We start from the raw sequence: 16,196 nt of genomic DNA on the forward strand, positions 1-16,196 counted from the left end.
ATTTCTTTGTGCATTAACAAACATAACCAGGAAAATTTGATAAATGACGCTAACCAATTATTTTCGATGATTGATCGGTTGTAATGAACCAATCATCAATTAGCATGATTATGAGATTTTAACCAATTCCCAACACTAGTTATAACGAAAAAATTTAACGATCCCTTTAAGTTGGTTAGGACTGAAGTACACTGTGCACAAAATGCATGTACAAAATGTACAAAGGAGCCAGAAGGTGATGGTTAATGCTTATGTAGTTTCAGTCACAATTGCACCACTTTCGTGTAACTTAACCATGTTAACAGAACCCAACAGTGAGCTATGACTAGGATACTGTTGGCTTGTGGTTGAGTTACATTAAGTTTACATACAGTTGTTTGATTATAAAATGGTTTTGCAACTCCGTATCAAACCAAATCTGTTGCCATGCACTGAACATTGTCCTTATAAAAATGTAACTGATGGTTTTACAAATATAAAAAAGAAAAGATTCCAAAAGTAAACATTTTTATGTATTTTCGTGAAGGTTGTTCAACCAATGTAAAACATTTATTCAAGCCATTTACAATTTTAACATTTTTGCCTTATATATTGTCTAGCGTACTGCGATAATAAAAATAAGTTTTGTGATACCACCTCCGTGGCGTAGTGGTTAGAGCATCTGCCTGGAGAGCCGAAGGTTGATGGTTTGATCCCCCGCCGGTATTCATGCTTAACTGTGGCATGGTATCACAGTGAGCTAGCACTATATTACCAGCTTAAGTCTGGGCTAGTACAAGCAGACGCACATACACATGCATGCACATCGTCATATTAGCGAAATATTCTTAAGTGAGACTTATAAGACCCCATTTCACCTCACCTCACCCATGTTTTGTGCTCACATCTGCAGAGGAACATGTTTAATACGGTACTGCAAGTTCAGTTTGTCATAGCCTTGCTGATGCATACTGTTTGTATTTTGAAATTGTCAAACAAAATCAATAACAAAATTTATAATGTGACATACCACATGTACATCAACCAGAAAATGGTAATAGCATGGACAGAACCTAGCACCAGCCTGCTAGCTGGTAGGACTGAACGATATTACCGGTATATCAGAATACGTCTTTCAAACGCCTTGCAATCTATTTTCTCACAGGGGCGGTGGGGTAGCCTAGTGGTTAATGCGTTCGCTCGTCACCCCGAAAAATCGCGGGTTTAATTCCCCATATGGGTAAAATGTGTGAAGCCCATTTCTGGTGTCCCATGCCGTGATATTGCTGGAATATTGCTAAAAGTGACGTAAAACCAAACTCACTCACTCACTCACTATTTTCTCACAACAGGTATATTGGTAATAAAAATGTATGAAGATTTGTGATTATCTCTATAGTTTTAGTTAAAATGTACACAGGCTATCATTCACACTGAAGTTTTCCATTGTATTTCATTGACAAAACAGCATACTTTACATACAATGCATTTTATAAAAATGAAAATACAATCCCTCAAAATCAAATCTAAATTCGAGATTTCTGTTGTGACAACCATTTATTTGGGGGGCTTTAGTATGAAGAAAATAGGCTCTGCATGTACAATCAATTTCACTAACTGAAGATGCCAATACATTGCAATATGTATCAGAATACGGGTTGCAGAATCCTATATATTGCTATATAACTTATTTGCCAATACACAGCCCTGCCAGCAGACATCAGTTCCTTTGCTTCTGCGAAACGTTTTAACATAATTAAGGGCCAGTAGAATTTATAAACATTTATAGTGGTGTTTATATTATCAAAATTTAGGTTAATTTCCATCTCTGTAATAAGATTCTATTGTAGCATATACACAGGTTGCTAAGGTGATAAACAAAATGAATTTGTTGAACAGATCAATTCTGGCTTCACCTCTGAAAATGATAAAGCACAGTGACCATTGTTAATTGTCCCACCTGCACATACCTGACATATCATTAACTCACAGAGTAGAATGTGTACATATTTATGTCACATTTCTTAACTAAGATTAGTCTTTTTAATTTATTATCATGACATATGTATATGATGATGAAGATGTCCAGGGAATTTAGTGGGGATCCATATCCTTCAACCTACTGGAACTGAACATCATTTCTTTGAGTAACATTTTACAAGTTGGTAAGTACAATATTGACGAAATTGAATGATAATAGTTTTGATAGATTCTTGTATCATTGTCAAACAGGAAACGTTGCACTCACGAAACAAGAAGAGAAGTTTGTTATCCATAAGGTTGTCAATACTGAATATCATTGTGAGCATGGGCAACAATCTTCAGATATTTTCAGAGCTTGAAATTTAGCATGATAGCCAAGGAATCTTTGTCATACATTATTTTCTTAATCTCACGACAGTATGAGGTTCTGTTGATTCATTGGCATGAAAGGAGCAGACATGAACCACTGTACACTGAACACTGTACAGTATTTAAAATTGGATATTTCTTCATTTTTCACAGTCACACCTTATAATGTTTATGGTGCAGAGGCCCAGGTAAGCTGCGTATCCGGGTAAAATATGCATAGAAATTTTCCAATTACGCATTGAAAAATAATTGTTGCGTACCAATTACGCATTTAAAATGTTAGATTTGCAAAAAGTTTAAAACAAATGCGTACAGAATATATTTATAAAAATCACTTGCGTATGAAAAAGACATCGATTGGTATCTAGTTGTATTGTTAGTATAGGATCAATGATTTTTTATGAAATCATTTCCATTATATTTAAGTTGGTTTTGATTAGGTATGACATAAGGCAGAACATACCTGCTTAGTAATCTTACTCAATGACATAATACTTAGGTCAGTAAAATGACTGAAATACACACATATTTGAAAGCAGTGGGTAACGGAAAATGAAATACCCACTCAACATTTATAATACCCACTCCAAAATAATACAGTGGGTACAGTACCCACATGAGCTAAATCTATCTGGAGCTCTGATGGTGATCATGGTTAGGGGTGAAACAGTACACAGTAATATTAGTGGAACCGCAGTATTTTGCTTTTTGTTCGGCATACCGTAATGCAATCCAAGAATTCGGTATTTTAGGTTTTCAGTCATAAAATGACAGCTTTGTTCATTCAAAATAACAAAGTTTATGGTTGTATTTTTCCATGTTATTTAACAATGTACGGTTCGACTCTTGTCAGTTTTCTGTATTATGATCATATCTCATATACTGATGCAAAATGGACCGAACTGAAGGCCTTGTACCACAATACGTAGTGTACCGTGGTAAGAGCATACTGTTTCACCACTAGTTTGTCATGGTTTTATTTATTTATAACTATTCTACTTCCAGAAGATGCATAACCATATTTGCTTTTGGAATAAGAAGATTATGGCCCTTACTGTGTACTCTAAATAGTTGTGCACTTAAGGTAATTTGTCAATGTCACTTAAGGTTTTAAAATTGATCTCATCCTGTTCAGTGCAAATCAGCCTTGTGCCTTAAGCTGGCATGAGCCTGGCAACCCCCATGGCACACGCAGTTGTATTTCAACAATTTCTGCGAAGTGAAATTTAATAGCTTGGTTTAAATATATCATTGATATGAACTGAGATAATTTCATAATGTCAGAGTGCCATTGTACATAGCAATCTTAGTGTTAAGGTGACCCTAACTCCCATACTTTAACATAGACTTACGACAGTTGTAGCTCTGAGGTTGTTTTGTGCAAACGCACCCTGGTTCCTAACTCAACTGTGATAACATATATGCACATTTGACTCAATCCTGTATAATCTTATTCCATGGCGAGAGATAACACACAGAACAGTTAGCTTATATCTCGACACGTTGGCTTAATGTTTGATGAAAGCATAAAGTGATGCATGTCTCAGAAAAATCAACAGGCTGCTGGTGCAATTGATAAATTTTAGGACAAGAGCCAAGTTGAGCCTTTCATTGAGACATGTCTCATCTGTATATTGAGTAACAAATATGCTTAAGAAGTTTAGTTTTCATTCCACATCAATGCAACAACATATTTAATTTTATACAATATAAAAATGGGACAAAATATCTCATTCGTACCTTTATTAACTACATGACAATGCATAGAAAAGTCGAAATATATATTCCCCATATAATTAAAACTACAGAAAGCATGTGACTATGGTGGTACTTCTATATAGAAGCGATTATCATGGTGATGGCAGATCGGAACATGAATATCAACATGGCCGGATGCAGGTAATATTCTTGTTTTGATACGACTGAAACATCGTTATTGCTTCAAATGTGTCAGAGACATGCATCACTACATATCATAATGTAACATTATCAGGGTATCACTCAAATATATTATATCCCATTTAACAAGCCACAGCAACAGCTGACACTTCCGCCTTCTTATTGCCAGGCCGGCTTAGCCAACCCCAGTTCCTGTGTGTGTTCTTGCGTTATTTACCTTTAACGTTCCCGTCACGGCATTCCTCAGAGGCAACTGAGCTACCGTTTGCTCAATCTTATTCTTCAAATTTTTAAACATCTCGCTTCTACGCGAGTAAAGACATAAATATGGCAGTTATTGGCCAACTTCGTGATTATTCGGACTGAGATGTCTGCTAAAACCAAGCAGAAGCCACTGCGCCTGCCCGACACGTCTTCCGGGTTTTTGACAAAAGACGGACGGGAAAAAAAGGACGGACAATATATAGAAATGTTGGAATTGATCTAGTAAATGAAACCGTGTTCAACTGAATGTTTACGCCGAGTCCTTGTTATTTAGTCATCATGGAAAACTACCGATATATACAAATATGGCGTAGTAAGCAAGTTAACACTGTAATGAACTGTACACAGGAATGCACGTTACGAATTCACGTGATCAAGGCATTGTAGAGACGCTTCAATGTGTTAAATACTACCTGTATCGGATATTTATGAGGCGCTTCGCTTAATTCTTAAGCGCTAAAAATTATCAAACATGAAAAGTAATATCATATTTGTCACAGTCGCTAACAAATTATGCTTAATCATATGAGAGTGAGAGAGAGAGAGAGAGAGAGAGAGAGAGAGAGAGAGAGAGAGAGAGAGAGAGAGAGAGAGAGAGAGAGAGAGAGAGAGAGAGAGAGAGACATCGAAAAATAATGAAATTTGTAAGTAGATTTTAAAATGTATCTGCATTCTAGGCATATAAACATGCAGCTACACAATCATGAACTGAATGCTTGTTTACAACACTCGGCAAGATAGATTAATTCAGTTCATGATTGACGAGGGTCAGTCTGACAGTGACCGGTTAGATGAACATGTATCCTCGAGTGTTCCCCCCTCCCCCCAAAAAACAAAACAATAACAAAAACAAGCAAAAAAACAAAAACAAACAAACCAAAAAAACAAACCAAACAAAAAACAAAAAAACAAACCCGGTGGAGCATTTAATCTTAATCATAAATTAAAACAAAATTTATAAAAATGTCATGTTTTAAACATACTTTTAAGAACCTAAGGAAACGGACCATGCAATATCTCATTGTCGGCGTAATTCGATCAAACAAGATGTTCTTAAAAGCAGTGTGATCATTGCACGTTCGAGTCACTGAAATATATACATAGACCTTTGCCGTTTTGCTTTGCATCATCCCGTTACGAGGTGAATTTACTACCGGAATATGTAGATATGAATCATGCTGTAACATTCCAGAATATGGGATTTAAAGGGAAACAACTCTTCAAGATTTGAGTCTTCACGTACTCGCCAGCTGTTGTGAATCGACTAGACTAACGCTTAGTCTCTGAATATATATAATTTTGATTGTAACAAATAAACCCATTTTAATTGAAAAGGAGCCCCAGTGAGTTGGGACATTCAGCCCTAAAAAAATTCCAGACTTGCTTCATTTAGGGCTTTAGCATTGTGCAGAAATGGCTGGGCGGAAGGGGCAAGAATGTGGTTCAGGGAGTGTGATACATACTACGAATCGATTTGCTGGACTCACTAAAAGTGACTAGATACTGGGCTACCATCTGTGAGAACCGCCGTAATAAAATATAAGGCAATATATATACATCTAACATGATTGGTTACCCTTGACCTGTGAAGGTTTTGATATTTCAAAGGGCGTAATTAAGCTGATAATTTTTTTCCACCTTAGAAACGGAAGATCACCGGATGCCGCTTTTAACAATATCCCTTAAAACATTTAAATACCCCCGCGATGAAAGTATATTGGTATTTCTGAAAGTGTATGCGATGACTGAGATTGATATAAGTGCCATTTGTGCGTTCATATGACCTGAGATATAATCGTGTCACATGACAATGTCATGTCAATCGACATAAAATATATAAACACATTTGAGGCCGTAAATAAAACCGCATTTTGCTATAAGAGAATGCTGGAATGAGGTTACTAGAAGTTTTTGAAGAATATTAAATGAGCTGCGCGTCTTGATATTACTCAACATTTTTACCCGCGGAAAGATTTTTCTATATAAACTAACGGGTAAAAGAAACGATACCAGGTCGAAATCATTGATATTACAAAACGACAACCCACCATTGTGAAAAAGGAAAGTGAATTTTAATAACACGTGTACAGGCAACATGCATACTTGGTATCGTTTCTTTTGCCTATTAGTTTATTATTGATTGAATCCTGTTTCGTTTGCAAAATAATGTTAGTGTTTGTTTTGTTTATTTGTTTGTTAATTATATAACGCTGCACTCATCAATATTCAAGCTGTATGGCTGTGGTCAGTAAATAATCGAGACAATCCAGAGATCAACACCATGAACATCGATCGTGTCTGGTTCCATTATTGAGCTGATTCGATTATTTATGGAACTCTGTCATTAAGCTAGAATATCGACGAGAACAGCGCTAAACAATAAACACACTCAGTTATATGACAGTGGTCTGTAAATAATCCAGTCTGGACCAGACAATCCAGTGATTGACAGCATGAATAACGATCTATGCAATTGGGAACCGATGACATGTGTCAACCAAGTCAGCGAGCCTGACCACCCGATCCCGTTATATTAGTCGCCTCTTACGACAAGCATGGGTTACTGGAGACCTGGGCCTAGATTTTCGAAGCTCTCTTAGCGCTAAGATCGTCGTAAGTTAATGTTAATGTATGGCACTTATGACTATCTTTGCGCTAAGAGAGCTTCGAAAATCTAGGCCCAGTTCTAAAACGGACCTTGACGGGTTTAAGTTTAGTTCAATATTCATTGTCAAAGATTTGCCTTATTTATCCATTGCAGTCCCCGTCGTTAATATATCTATGACTAACTGGATTTTAGACTTAGAGATGGATTCCATATATGGGAACTGATTTTTGGGATCATCTTAAGCTTTTATTCACACGTAATACATTACTCAACGCTTTTTATGATCATATCTCTTTCGCCTAGGTATGTATGTACACTCGACGTGTATCACGAAAAGATAAAATATTCTTATCGAAAGTGGAACAGTACAACAATCTGACCTTTACTCTGATATAACAACTTACAAGTAACAGTATTACGAAGTGCTTGTTGATTCTTATCAGTGAAGTACAATCTTGTACACAGGCAACACACAGCTTGATTGCACTGTAAACATGTGGCTCGGTGCCGTCTTGTTTGGCCTTCTTCTGAATGTTTTCCGAACTGAAGGGTCACCCGTACAGAGTTGTCAGTACGGCATTCAGTTCTTCCACGTAGGGCAACATTTCATGAAGAACGAATGTGAACCCTGCGTGTGTGACGTCAATCTGGGCATCTCCTGCGTCGCTATTATGTGTCAGAACAGCGCATGCGTGGACGCTTTCCGGGAGTCCGGAGAGTGTTGTACTGTCTGTCCAAATGGTGAGTTGGTTTTAATATTGTTTTGTTAACATATGTCATGCTTGAAGCGACTAACGCGATCGGGTGGTCGGGCCTGCTATCTTGGGTGATGCAAGGCATCGAATCCAAATCGAGGATTGACGATCATGATTTCAATCATCGGATCGTCTGGTTTAATCCAGACTAGATTAAATACACTTGGTTGGTTTGTTGTTTAACGCCGCACTCAGCAATATTCCAGCTATATGGCGGCGTTCTGAAAATAATCAGTTCTGAACCAGACAATCCAGTGATCAACAGCATGAACATCGTTCTACACAACTGGGATACGATGACATGTGTCAACCAAGTCAGCGAGTGTGACCACCCGATCCCGTTTGTTGCCGCTTACGACAAGCATGGGTTACTGAAGACCAATTCTAACCCGGACCTTCTCGGGTCAGATTAAATACAGACCGCAGTTATAGCTGTAGAATGTTGAGTGCATCCCCACTAAATAATAAAAAGAAATCGCCCAAACTGTAGATGTGAAATGTTCAAGCAATGAAACTTATATTCTGTGTGGGTGAAAATGCAGAAAAAACGACCCCTTTGATTGCAAAACTTCGATTGTACTTTCCAATGCACAATCCTGTAACAATGAGAATATTACGTTTTGGGAAACTATACAAATATGTCTTTAAATTTGTATACCGAATTACAGTTTTTGTTCTAATATATTCATTTAACATTGAACTGTCCTGTCATAACCACAGAAACTGTTATTATCATCACATTGCATTTGTTATGTTTGTTTTACGCCACTAAAATAGTGCAACAATATCACGGCGAGAGACACCAGCAATGTATTTCACATATTGTATCCATGTGGGACTCGAACCCGGGTCTTCGGCGTGACGAGCGAACACTTTAACCACTGGGCTACTACACCACCTCATTTGTTATGGAAGTTACATGTGACGGTGTTGTTTTTTAAAGTTTGTGACTGATTAGCAGAGGTCATGTTCCAAAACAAAGGGTTCACAAAAACAATACTTCACTTTGGGCAAAGTTATTAATTTTATACAAAATGCATCCCTATAACGTGTTTGGTTGTGACATGTATTTGGTACACATAATAAATCTGCCACAACTGAAGACTAGTTTTGGAATTGTATGATACTAAGCCAAAACATAAGTCTTTCACAACGTTGCCACTCGACCCTCTTCCTAAAGTCCCATTTTCTGATGAGAGTGATCTCCCTTAGAGCAAGTACATCACGTTCATATTTTCGTTTTCTAAAGCATACTTACCGCTGTTGTAGTTTTTCAAGTCAACAGTTCTTTAATGTGTATCTTGTGTTTGTGAGTAAACAAATAATTTTGACTATGTGAGGATTAAATTGATAAATACATATGAATATGAACACACAAATGTCTTTCCCGGGTTGGAGTGAGTGAGTTAAGAATTACAGTCACATCGGCAATATTTCAGCCATATGGTAACTAAAACCAGTTTTAAATTCACCATAAATACATGTAAATTATAATACCTGTCAACGAAGCACAGTAAAACAAACTAGAATATATCACAGTATCAAGAAATAAAACTAGCATCTCTCTCTAATTTTCATTTCAAATTAAGACAATACAGTATAAAAATTGGCAATAAATCGCCAACAACAGAAGGTAGATCATCATACTAAGGACCATGGGGACTTACAGTACCTTTGCTAACTGCATGGACCCTAGTTGGGTTTACATCATCCCGGGTGGGACATACGATAATTGACAACATGAATTGAAACATCATGTTAAAGAAGTGAATTACCCTGATAATATATCTCTCTTGTTAAAAATACATGTTCCAGACACCAAACAAGAACTTACTAGTATGTGTTTTTTAACAGGCCCCAACTGCCGTCATGGTAACCAGGTTATTCCTGCCGGGAAAGAGACCGTGATTGGTGGGCAGACCTGCAAATGTCCGGATGTCAAAACGTACCCACCAACATCGTTGGATGCCATTTGCGTGTAGCATAAGAATAACGTGTATTATATCTGATGTTAAAAGTAAATGCAGCAGAGATATGTGATACTATTTCATTTTCCCTATACATTTTGGCAGGACAGAATCAACTGAACGTCTGTCGTCACAACAGGCACCTTTACCTGCTATTTCCGCATATGTAGTCACAGACTGTAGTGAGGGTGTACCTCCTGCTTTAACATGTTCAGTTACACGGGGTACGGGGACATAATATTTCAACCCCCACAGTCGCGGGGTGTAGTGAGAGGGTGCACCTCCTGCTACTTCAGCATCTACAGTAACAGGTTGCACCTGCTATTTAACACATACGATAACAGGTTGTACATATTTAACACATACGATAACAGGTTGTACATATTTAACACATACGATAACAGGTTGTACATATTTAACACATACGATAACAGGTTGTACATATTTAACACATATTTAACACATACGATAACAGGTTGAAACTGCTATTTAACACATACAGTAACAGGTTGCACCTGTTATATAACATATACACTAGCAGGTTGCACCTGTCATTTTAGATTCAGGAGTATTTCCCTCTGCTTGGAATGTTGGTTTACTGGTACCTATCTATAAATAAGGAAATATGTCTGATCCCAACAACTATCGGGGAATATCCATGTTAAGTGTCATTGGTAAAATTTTCACTTATGTTCTTGAAAAAAGACTGCGTAGCTGGGCCGAGTTTAATGCTTTACTTAATGAAGGGCAAGGAGGATTTAGAAATGATTATTCTACCATAGATAATATGTTCCCACTCCATTCTTTAGTTCATAAGTACCTGCGTAAAGCAAAACATCGTTTTTATGTAGCTTTCATCGATTTCCGCAAGGCCTTCGATCTTATTGATAGAAAAAATGTTATATATTCTACTTGAAAAGGGTGTACACGGCAAGATGTATATAAAATCATTGAGAACATGTACTCAAATGTATGTGCCTCCGTTCGTTCTGGTAAATCTAGAACAGATTTCTTTTCAACCAATAATGGTGTTCGTCAGGGCTGCATGCTCAGTCCGCTGCTATTCATCCTATTCATCAATAAGCTTGCAGACGATCTCCATCATGGCAATACTCGTGAAATTTATGTAAATGAATACATAGAAGCTATTAAGATGTTACTGTTCGCGGATGACGTTGCACTACTAGGAGATAGCATTGTTGATTTACAAAGAAAATTAGACATTCTTGAAGATTTTTGTAACACGTGGGGCTTTGAAGTAAAATCTGGATAAATCTAAGGTGGTTGTTTTCGAAACGGAGGAGGACGCGTTAAGAGAAATGAAAAATGATTTTTTAAAGGTCTACCTGTAGAGGCCCCCTTATTATAAATATTTAGGAATTGTACTTTCATCTCGTTTAGTTTGGTCCAAAGCATGAAACGCTATCTTTACAAGCCAGACGTGCATGTTTCCCTCTGTTTCAACTGTTCACCAAGTATCAAAGTATATGTCTTTAACTATTGCTAATAATATATTTGTCAGTAAAATACTACCAATTCTAACCTATGGAAGTGAAATTTGGGGCTATACTTATAGAACGTGTATTGAAAAGGTTCATAGTGAGTACTATAAAAGATTTCTGTTACTCAGTAAAAAAACTGCATCATGTGCTGTACTTGGAGAAATTGGCAGATATAACTTGTGTGTACATTACCATTCAAGGTGTATTAAATATTGGTACCGAATTATTCGTATGGACCAAAATAGATACCCGAATGCCTGTTATAAGATGATGAAAGCCTATGATGATAACGGAGGCACAAACTGGGTTTCACATGTTCGAATGCTTCTTTTTACTACAGGTTTCTCCTATGTCTGGTTAGCCCAAGATTGTGGCAATGTAAATCACTTCATGTTTGAGTTCAAACAACGCTGTATAGATATTAATATACAACACTGGAATAGTAAAATAAGAAACTCATCATTTCTTGTAAATTATAGTACATTTAAGTCACTTCTTGAACCTGAACTGTATATTTCCTGTGGCGCATTAAACAAAGATCTTATGCGAATGTTGATCAAATTCCGATGCCAATCACATAACTTGAATATACAAAAACAACGTTTTTCAAAGATAATTGTCCCATATAAAGAATTAGTTTGTAACAAATGTACTTTAAACGTGCTTGAAGACGAATATCACTTGTTGCTAACATGTCCATTTTATAACCGATGCAGATCCCAATGTATTCCAGCCTATTTCTACAGCCCACCTTCAATTGTCAAATTCCGAGCCCTTATGAAGTACACAGTGTCACTGTTCTTAAAGGAAAATGTATATTCCTGAAGCAAAACCTACGTTAAAATAATTGTATTATGAATTATATTTCAACTCTACACACCATGACAATGTTGTATTACCTGTTGTACTCTTGGCCACATGGCCTTCAATTCTGAATAAAGTGAAGTGAAGTGCACCTGCTATTTAACACATGCAGTGACAGCTTGCACCTGCTATTTAACACATACAGTAGCGGTTGCACCTGCTAATTAACACATACAGTAACAGATTGCACCTGCTAATTAACACATACAGTAACAGGTTGCACCTGCTAATTAACACATACAGTAACAGGTTGCACCTGCTAATTAACACATACAGTAACAGGCTGCACCTGTTATTTAACACATACAGTAACAGGTTGCACCTGCTATTTAACACTTACAGTAGAAGGTTGCATCTGCTATTTAACACATGCAGTGACAGCTTGCACCTGCTACTTAACACATACAGTAAGAGGTTGCACCTGCTATTTAACACATACGGTAAGATGTTGCACCTGCCATGTAAAACGTACAGTGACAGGTTGCACCTGTTATTCAACACGGAGACAGATTGCACCTGTTTTTCAACACAAACAGTAACAAGTGGCACCTACTGTCTCATGCAGTCATCTGGCTAGTCAAGATAATGCCATGGTTCCACCAAACATAAGGTATGCTTTATTATCTATGTGGAGCATTACAACAAAGTTATAGAAAACCAAACATGGACGATATGCAGATAGCCAGCTTAAGGTGGGCAGCCTGTTTGGGAATTATCGCAACCTGCCGCGCGGGTCTCCATTGACGAGCCCTGACACACGCAATAGCTGCGAATACGGCAACAAGTTTTTCGCCATCGGGGAGACGTTCCTGAAGAACGAGAGTGCCAGCCTTGTGTGTGCGCGGAAGAAACTACGGCCCCTCAGTCAACTGTATTTACATCGACTGTGCTCCGGCACCTTGTGTCAACCCAACCCATCTCTCATCCACGTGCTGTCTCGTGTGCCCAGATGGTACGTTTTGCTTTTTTAACAAAAAAGTGATTTGATTAGTGAGTAGAACAAGTGCGTGAATGTTGTCTTGAGTTACGTTCCTCTCCTTGCCGAACTGCCAGCAGTGAGTGAGTGAGTATGGTCACGCCGCCTATAACAGTGTTACAGCAATACCAGGGCGGGGGACACCAGAAAGGGTCTTCACACATTATACGTCTACGGCTTGATGAGCGAACGCTTTAACCACTGGGCTACCCAACCGTTTCAAACTTCCACTACGTGACCTTACGTACATGCAGGAAACCGAGGATTTGGCATAATACTGTTACCTTTGTACATTCTGTCCACCTTGTGTTGTGTATGCGTTAGGGGTGGGTATTGCAGAGAATTTTCATATTGCGATATATTGCAATGCGGAAGCATATATTGCGATATGTATTGCAAGGATTATTTTTTAAACAAAAACTACTTATAATCGAGTTAATGCTTGATTATAAGCAAAAACACAACGAAATCACTATGATTGATTAACCGTTTATAAAAACTTTTAATCATGACAAAATAAAAATGTAATTAACATTTGGCACTAATGAAACAGGGCAAAATGAAATTTGGCACTAAAGAACAATTAAAAAAACGGAAATATCCGAAGATTTCCGAGTGTTACGAAGTTTTCCGAATGCATGTCAAAATACCGGTTTTCGATCAGCGTATCGCAATACGTATCGTTTTCATGTCTGAACCGGTAAATACCGGTAAACCGGTTATATTGCGCAGCCCTAGTATGCGTCTCATGCTTTACTCACGCACACGCACACGCACACGCACACACACACCTCAAGAATAGCCCTGAAACGTCGTGACTCAGGATAAAAGGAATGTGTTGTGTAAAATGTCATATATCTAAAAGTGACTGGACGTTGCCGAATATCCATATCCTATTTTGCCTTGGCTTATATACCTGGGGCAGCCCGTGGTGAATCAAGGTATGAAAATAGGTACCTGGCAACCTGTTAAACCTGTAAAAGGCGAGTATACAGTCGAGCCCGCAGATTTGGTTTCTTTAGTTTATCTCGCCTATTTACTAGGGGTGGGTATTGCAGAGACTTTTCATATTGCGATGCAAAAGCATGTATTGCGATAAGAATTGCACTATATTGCGTGAAGTATTTTTACACAAAAAACTACTTATAATCGAGGTAATGCTTGATTTATAGAGCAAATACACAGCAAAATCACTATGCTTGATTAAGCTTTAATAACAAATTTTATTCATGATTAAAAATAAAAATGTGAATAATATTTGGCACAAATGAAAAAAGGGAAATATCCGCAGATTTCCGAGTGTTACGAAGTTTTCCGAATGCAAGTCAAAATACCGGTTTTCGATCAGCGTATCGCAATACGTATCGTTTTCATGTCTGAACCGGTAAACCGGTTATATTGCGCAGCCCTACTATTTACAGACAACTGCAATAAAGCTGAACTATTGCTGAGAGCGACGTTAAATAGTTGTCCAAGAGCTTTCGTTGGGGTTCTCTCGGATGGTATGGTGGACAATAGACGGACGACAGACGTCAGCGGTAGAGTTGAAGACAGCAGCAGCCATGTTTATTATGGTTTGGGAATAATGGTAGAAATGGTACATAAGATGGAAATCACGTGACAGAACGCACATCGGACCGAGTGGCCAATGTTCCCGATGTGGAGACCCGCTCTGTCACTTACACACATTCAGAAGTCGGACGGCGATTCTTCATCGTCTACGTAGTCGTTGGCTAGGCGACGGCCTTGGCCGACGCCCCGCAATCCGTCCGCTTTTTTCGATGATCTGGTTCCGTCTCGTCCCCCTGGTCTCCCTGAGTGACCATGTCAGTCAGGTTTTATACATAGGGACATTACGCCACGTTATGCAAGGTCACTGACCTATGCACATGTACATACGTAAGATCCGCCGACGTAGAAAGGTGTTGATTGGCATTTACTGATAGCATTAAGAATTAAGGGTCTTGCCCGGAGGGGGTTTTATGATAAGAGGGGATACACCGAATGTTTGCTGAGTACATTAATAGACAAAGGGGATAGAATTTCCGGTGTACTTTGGACATATATTGAAACAAATATGTCGATTGATATATGGAAGCTTTTCAGAAACTTATTGTAATGGTTTACTCTATGACATAGTAAACAGGCAAGCAAGCAAACAAACATTGAGTTCTGCATCATGTGGGTGGTATGCAAATCCAGTTTTCCATCCCACAATCACACTGAACACTGGTACGTCTTCTGAGCACAACTCTGCAGATTAATAATAATGTGTCCATTTATATAGCGCCCAACTCCATACCAGGTATGCTCATAGAGTTAACAATGAATTAACGAAGTCCATTGATATAGATCTTTTTGTAGAGAAAGGTTTTGAGATGAAACTAAAAGTTTTCAAGGGTTTTAGATAGCTAAAGTTCATCAGGGAAGGAATTCAATTCGACCAATGCCATGTTCCGGTAAGACTTAATTGTATCCAAATGATTTGAGGTTCCATTTTGGTACACAGAGCAGATTAGATGAGGATGAACGCATAGTTCTTGTTGGCATATAAGGAGAGAGGAGTTCTTGAAGATACAGAGGTACAATACCGAATGGACTGATAAGCAAGTGTAAGGATCTTAATATAGTCAATGCGAGTTTCAATAGGCAACCAATGAAGTGAGTGAGTGAGTTTAGTTTTACGCCGCACTCGGCCATATTCCAGCTATATGGCGGTGGTCTGTAAATAATCGAGTCTGGACCAGACAATCCAGTGATCAACAGCATGAGCATCGAGCTGCGCAATTGGGAACCGATGACGTGTGTCAACCAAGTCAGCGAGTCTAACCACCCAACCCCGTTAGTCGCCTCTTACGACAAGCATGGGTTACTGAAGGCACATTCTAACCCGGACCTTCACGCGTTCAGCAACCAATGAAGAGACATCAGCATGAGAGTCATGTGATTGTGATGTCTGCACCTAACGTCCATAAAATGCGGGTGTGAAGCAAAGTCAGTCCTGTTCTCAAAATCTCAGGCTGAAGAAAC

The 16,196-nt window shown here is 38.3% G+C and overlaps 2 protein-coding genes across 2 annotated transcripts in view; one reads left to right on the forward strand and one right to left on the reverse strand.

Moving 5' to 3' along the window:
- Window positions 1–4,664, reverse strand: part of LOC124270530 (golgin subfamily A member 4-like) — a 56,584-nt gene extending 51,920 nt beyond the window's left edge. The window contains 1 exon segment of the mRNA XM_046705549.1: window positions 4,448–4,664. Within this exon segment, the coding sequence (XP_046561505.1) occupies window positions 4,448–4,528 (81 nt within the window). The 5' untranslated portion in view covers window positions 4,529–4,664.
- A 2,873-nt stretch (window positions 4,665–7,537) lies between these two features.
- On the forward strand, window positions 7,538–9,870 carry LOC124270528 (von Willebrand factor C domain-containing protein 2-like). The gene is made up of 2 exons (XM_046705547.1): window positions 7,538–7,843; window positions 9,712–9,870. Exons 1-2 carry the CDS (start codon window positions 7,597–7,599, stop codon window positions 9,837–9,839), a joined length of 375 nt encoding a protein of 124 aa, XP_046561503.1. The 5' UTR covers window positions 7,538–7,596; the 3' UTR covers window positions 9,840–9,870.
- Window positions 9,871–16,196: the final 6,326 nt, after the last annotated feature.

This window comes from Haliotis rubra, unplaced genomic scaffold, assembly GCF_003918875.1.
Source record: "Haliotis rubra isolate DU_JTF1 unplaced genomic scaffold, ASM391887v1 Scf1523, whole genome shotgun sequence".
NCBI classification, from domain to species: Eukaryota; Metazoa; Mollusca; class Gastropoda; order Lepetellida; family Haliotidae; genus Haliotis; species Haliotis rubra.

Excerpts from the sequence above, each read along its gene's own strand:
- LOC124270528 (XM_046705547.1), top strand. The coding sequence starts at position 7,597 with ATGTGGCTCGGTGCCGTCTTGTTTGGCCTTCTTCTGAATGTTTTCCGA. Across the intron at positions 7,844-9,711 it reads TTGTACTGTCTGTCCAAATG|GCCCCAACTGCCGTCATGGT; the intron begins GTGAGTTGGTTT and ends GTTTTTTAACAG.